Below are 6,750 nucleotides of genomic sequence, written 5' to 3' on the forward strand. Positions count from 1 at the left end.
AAGAGACTTTGAGGCGTTTAGTTATGTACTTACTAGTCCCAGACTGTGGTCCTTATGGAGTTTAGTAGCAGGGCGTGAGGGGGCGTGATGGGGGCTGCCAGGGTAATGTCGGGGCAGGTGATAAACATGATGAGGGAAGTAAGGCTATAGAGGTGGAGAGAACAGACAAATACTCAGGAATCTGATGAATGAGGGTCAGGTGAGGGTCAGCGCCACATCAGGCATTCAATGAGAGGTCAAACACACATTACAGCCTAAAAACAGATTTATTAGGGCTGGGCTATATATGTATACATTTAATATTAATACTATTATTAGTGGCAGTGGTACAATTATTATTATTATTATTATTATTATTATTATTATTAATCATACTACTACAACTACTTCTACTACTAACAACTAATAATAACATTATTATTATTATTATTATTAAGCTATGATATAAAATATGCTAGAATATGATTCTATATATAATATTTATATATTTATACTAATTTATAAATATTGATATTAATAGCAGTAGTAAGATTATAATCATTCATTTTATTTCTGCTACTGAATAATAATAATAATTATTATTTATTAATACTACATTCATATTATTAGTAACATGACATTTTATTATTTTTTTTATTATTATTACTTTATTATTATCATTAATAATAATAATAATAATAATAATAGCACAACAACAACAATATAAAATTACTCAGTATCATGATTTATTTGAGAATATTTTTTTTTTTTAATAATGTGCCAGAGGGCCAGTTTTGTTCCTGAACCTATTTTACTATATACTTATAAGTATGTTTCAGTAACTCTATAGACACCAGTGCACTTTGCTTAACACAGTAAACAATGTCTCTGCCTGATGTCTCACCCGGTTGTAGAAGGGATGTTGGGGTCCCGTAAGCCCACTAAAGTAGCTGCTGTGGGGTTGAGCAGCCGGCAGCACTCCAGCAGGGGGGAAAGAGCCAGGGAAAGAGCAGGCCAAAGAGTACTGCCCAAATGTAGAGTGCGGCCGTACCGAAGCATCTTGTAGGGGCAGTGTGGGATAGCTGACTCCCCCAAGGTGCATCTGCTCTCGTGCATCTCGTACATCTGAAGGGAGGAGGGAACTGTGGGAGAGCAGGCCAAAGAGTGCTGCCCAAATGTGGAGTGCGGCCGTACCAAAGCATCTTGCAGGGGCAGTGTGGGATAGCTGACTCCTCCAAGGTGCATCTGCTCTCGTGCATCTCGTACATCTGAAGGGAGGAGGGAAAAACACAGAGAGAGAGAGAGAGAGAGAGAGAGAGAGAGAGAGAGAGAGAGAGAGCAGGAGAAAGTTAGATCCGAATCTTGGCCAGCACTTTAAAGGCATTCAAATCCTCCCACTCACAGTCGACTTCAGCCAAATGAAGCATTTATAGTATGTTACATGTGAGAAAAGAAAGGCCTCTGTGGTTTGATTCCCTTAGAAAAACACTGATTTTTCCCAGCAGAAGCAGCCAATCGCAAACGCACCTGGAATAAATAAACGTGGCTCCCAATGAAATCCGCATTCGCTTTAGCGTCAAAGTCTCAAGGGCTGAAACATACGTCAGAATTTGTTTGGTTGGAAATAATATTTCTGAGTCACCCAGGCAGACCAAATAAGACTGGCTGGGTGACTCAGAAAAGGAGCAGCTCATCGGGCTTCAGTGATGTTTCATTTCCTGAGGTGAACACAATGGAGACCTTACTCATCTCTCTCGGTTCACAAAGAAACCTTTATTACACAGTCCATTGTCACATTGCACCAAGCAACGTCTGCTGTCTCAAAGCACGGCGCAGCTGACCATTAACATGTGATGAGATAATATCATCTCTTATATTTGCAATGATTTAGAGAAATCCACAGCAATATATTTAGCACTGTGTGTGCATTTACTTATCTGTAATTAGGGACACAAATAGCTAAATCTAAGAAAAGCCAGGAGACATCCTCAAAATATGAAAATGAATCTTCTGTATATGAAATTAATTCATATATACACACAATATAAAAAGAATCAAGCTATACATTCCTGTAAATGTAACATTTTGTCAAATAGTGTTGACTGTCACCGGAAAAAAATCTAGTTTGTGTTTATGTAGCTGAGTTTTGGTAAGTTAGTAGGAATTCTAGCTTTATATTAAAACAATGTCCTACATTTATAGCTATACAAACGTGTTTGTGTGGGTCTGTACCTGTGATGATCTCCCTTAGTTTGGGATCCAGGTTGACGGTACAAGGCAGAAACATCTCCACATCACGAGCGGTGAGAACAGGGGTGTGCGATGAGAGAAACACCTCAAAACTACGAATATCACCATCGATTTCCAACAGAGGCTCCACATCTTTAGTGGTGGGGATGTTTTTAGAAATCCTGCAATGAGATCGTGACAATTAACACACAGAAACAGCAAATGTATACCAGTTTCAGAAAATCAACAGCTTTTGAGGCTATTTACAATATTTAAAATGTGGGGGAATAAAATGTAAATAATTGTACCATTAACTCTCTGGTGCTGTTCAGACATTTTTAATTTAATTAATTAATTTATTTATTTATTTTAAGTCATTGGAATGGTACAAAACTTGGTAAAGGTTTTCGCACTTGCTATGTGATCACAAAAAAATCACGAACATTCAGAAAGGTTAAATGATCCTGAAAAAACAATCAGACTTGTATTGTTCGCGGTCAAAAATGACTATAATGGAAATTAATAGGAAGTTCATCTAGTGGAAACGTTTGGTATTGAGCTCAAACAAAATCATTCTGAAAGCTAATTTTTTGAGATATCAACTTCAAAATTTCAACACAACTTGTTTAGTTTTATTTATGGCTTTTATTAGCAATATATAAAATTATAACTCCCTCATAAAGGCATAAGGCACCTGACAATCAGTGCCAGGTTATAAACATTGGTGGTTCATAAAAAAGGACATTTTTGACATTGATGCCGACTAATCAATTGATAGACTGATTGATGGTCAGATTGCTTTAGTGTGTATTAAATTAGTATTTAGTATAAATTATCATCAATAACATGTACATCTACTATAAACTGTGGTAAACTGGCTTACTAGTCACAAGCTCACACTCTTAGCCCAATTTTGTGAGCATATGTGGTTACCGCAGTTATTTCTGCAGCAAGATATCAGGCGATTTCAGATAAATGCCTTCCCATTGCAATTTATCTTATTGAGCGTGGGAATTCATATCAAATAAATCTGAAGATTTGTTTCTGCTGAATGCAGACATTTGCGGAACCCATATTTCTTCCTCTATCTTCTTATCTGCCCCCAGCCCACGCCTCTGTCTCTGCTATAAAGCCTGCTGAATCTTCTTATTGGTCGGCACAATAAGTCCTTTTTTCCATACTGATCAAGCCGGATTGCACCGTGAAAAGGGTGAGCTCAGTGCTTGGCCCCATCCCATATGACCGGTTTAAGTAATCCGATTTTAGCTGTTTAAACTGGGCAGGAGAGAGCTGACACAATGACACTCAGATGACCTGTTGCTAAACTGAGGCAGTGTAAACAAACACAGACATCTAATGTGAGACGATACACACCTGGAGGGAGCGTCTGAAATGCTGAGTTTATCAAATGATATGGCACAGCTATTTACACTGCATCCAAACCAGATACAACAAAGCAACCCTATATTTTGTTGGTTGTTTGGTTTCTATATCTGCATTTACAGCCCAAAACTGAGAGCTCACTGGACCAAAACTCCACTCCTCATGTATAATAAACATCAAACACGGATGATCCAGGTGAGATTGATTGTGGAAGTTGAGAAAAATTACAGTACACTTAATATAAAAATTAATTATATTAGTGTTAATATTGTTAAATCCATTACTAACTAAGGATTATTTATACACTATTATAGTATTTATTAATATTTTGAATTAGCTTTTATTTTTATATAATTAGTTTTCATTTTACATTAGGTTCTGGTAACTTTGTGCAAACGAGCTTTTGTCTATTTAGTTTTTTTATTTAAGAAATTATGTATAATATCTTTTTTATTTATATAGCTTTAACTCATTTTTATTTTAGTTTTAGCTTTATTTCAGTTAGTTGGCAATCTAATTTTCTTTACGTTTTTTATCTATTTATATTTTATTTTCAGTTATTGAAAACAATTTTTAATAGTTAGTTTTTTTAGTTAACAGTAACACTAGAAAACAGAAAACTAAATTAAATTTAAACTACTTTGTAGTAGAAAATAAATTTATGACTCCAAAATGAACTGAAATAAAATAAAAATGGCCACAGATTGTTTAACATTTCAATTAAGTACACAAAGAAAGAAAGAAAGAAAGAAAGAAAGAAAGAAAGAAAGAAAGAAAGAAAAAGAATCTGACCAGAAAAACTAAAATTAACCAGGCCATTGCACACCGAGTTCGAAATTTTCGTTCGAAATTTTCGCACATTTAAAAATAAATACGAGCTCACATTGTGTCAATCACGTTTACACACTGCCTCCGAAACTTTCGTCCGTTATAAAAAAAAATTCGGATCAGGTTCGATTTTCTGCGTTTTCACATCCATAGCAAGCATTTTGCTAGGAAAAGATAACGAAGACGAAAAAAATGAAAAAACACATGAAAATTTCAGACTCAGTGTGCAAGGACCTTGAGGGCCAGATTTACTATCAGCTTACGCCAGCGCAAACCCTCATTTGGCGTTAAAAAAAACTACTGTCAGGATTTACTAAAGACATGCAGTGGGAAATTAATGCTGAAAAGGCGTCATCAGTTACTTTTGCGACTCACCTTACTGAATATTTGTAGGAGTTTCCCTTTTGATCGGTAAATATATGGGAGGAGAGTATTTAAATGAATCACGCAATGTGATTTACTAAGATTTGCTCCCGTCAATTCACTGGTATTTACGGCATTATTTAACACCCCAAAAAAGCACGTCTTAAAGCAGGCGGTAATTTGCGCTGCTCTTGGTAGATTGCGCTGGTCATTATGGAAATGGGATGTTGCATCGGTGTTATTTAATGTGCATCTTGTCAGGAAATCACCCGCAGAATTTTCCCTCCCATTGGCACTTTTATGGAATTACGCTCTAACGCTAATCAAATCAAATTTCAAATTTCACAAGAAAAATCATAAAAATAATCATGTCCTTGTTACTTCTACATACATTATGAAAATGATGACACATGACACAAGGCTCCGCCTACAAGTAGTGACATCATCTAATATACAAAGTATATAGTTTTGCTGATGGAGACTGGTGTTATTTTGATTTTTTCTGGGGTTTACTTTATAATTATTTTTTTAATTTACCAGCAATTTCTGAGTGAAAAATTGTTTACAAAACAACAAGTAACAAACTGAATTAAATGTGTAATGTTTAAGTAGAAAGACTGAAATGGTGTTTTCTTATAAAACACTCCAATAATCTTTCAAAATCATTTTTTCAATATTATCAAGATTGCAGAATAAGATTTTGCTGTATTACACAGCATTTTTGCTGTCTGTTTGTTTCTGGTTAGGACACAGTGATACGGTCATTATGACCTGGACGGCATGTTAAAATAGCATCTTCCAAAAGGTTTAAGTTTAGCAGAGCGTTTAAGTTAATTGCTTTGGTCCCATCATCCTCGGATGGCTGTATAAATAGCGATGGTCATCAAATGACTCACAATTTCAGACATGAAGTGTTTGAGTTGGAGGGTGAGCGAGTGGCTGGGTGTGAGAGCAGATGTTGAAGTCATTGGACAAAGGCCCACACTGTGCTACAGCAGGCCTGCGTGTCAGCGGGTCAGAGTTGGATGCTGTGAACAGTCAGCCGACCTTCCGCATGATGGACATTAGGTAGAGGTCTCACACTTAGGGTGGAGCTCAAGGACGTGACCAACAGAAAGATGGCAAACACAAGCTTGCTTGTCTGCTCCACACACACACATATGCAAAAGTATCACTTTAAGATGGGCTGAACAAGAGAGACGTGTGCTGGTGAGAGAGGTTTGGTTCATTTCCCACGCACTGGATTAAGCAGAACTGGGCAGACTGTGTCTCTTCCGAAATCCAGCTGGGCTTGTTTATTTGTATGTGTGTGTGAGCATGCTCACAGACAAACAGGAGCCAGTGACAAGAGCCTCTCTAGAGAACCAGCTTCCTCTGTCACAAGACACACACACACACTTTCCACGGTCTGTGCTTTAAAGGAACCTGCTTTAGAGAAGGAAGAACATTTAAGAAGGATCCAAAAATATTAAAAGATTCTTTGTAGCCAACTATGTGACTCTGAGACATATTCAGTTAATGATCTATGAATTAGTCTCACACCGCCAGACCTTTTGACTTGCCTTTGCGTCTGGTCCATATTGCTAAGACAAGATGAGACTGCCTGAGTGACACGAAAAAGAATAAAAGCACAGAGAAATTTAGTTTAGAAATTTATTTGGAACAGATGTTTGAATTTTACAGACTTCAGTCAAAGAAGAATAATTTATTATTATTATTATTATTATTATTATTATTATAAATGTTTTACAAATCTTTTTGTTTTTATTTAATTATTATAACATTATGATTAAATAATAATTATACATTTAATTATCAATTGAATAAAAATAAATAATTAAATAATTGTAATAATAACAACAATAATGATTAATTATTTAATTTATTATTGTTACTAACATTATTATTATTATTATTAATAATAATATTCATAATAATAAATGATAATCATTAATTTTTTTAATTCTT

At 35.6% G+C, this 6,750-nt stretch overlaps 1 protein-coding gene across 1 annotated transcript in view; it reads right to left on the minus strand.

Moving 5' to 3' along the window:
* Window positions 1-6,750, minus strand: part of kidins220a (kinase D-interacting substrate 220a) — a 56,195-nt gene that overhangs the window by 17,118 nt on the left and 32,327 nt on the right. The window contains exons 23-26 of the mRNA XM_016475379.1: window positions 2,212-2,390; window positions 1,122-1,247; window positions 884-990; window positions 34-144 (exon numbers count right to left, since the gene is read on the minus strand). Of these exons, the coding sequence (XP_016330865.1) occupies window positions 34-144; window positions 884-990; window positions 1,122-1,247; window positions 2,212-2,390 (523 nt within the window). The remainder of the gene's footprint in view (window positions 1-33; window positions 145-883; window positions 991-1,121; window positions 1,248-2,211; window positions 2,391-6,750) is intronic.

This window comes from Sinocyclocheilus anshuiensis, unplaced genomic scaffold (assembly GCF_001515605.1).
Source record: "Sinocyclocheilus anshuiensis isolate Anshui unplaced genomic scaffold, SAMN03320099.WGS_v1.1 scaffold676, whole genome shotgun sequence".
NCBI lineage: Eukaryota > Metazoa > Chordata > Actinopteri > Cypriniformes > Cyprinidae > Sinocyclocheilus > Sinocyclocheilus anshuiensis.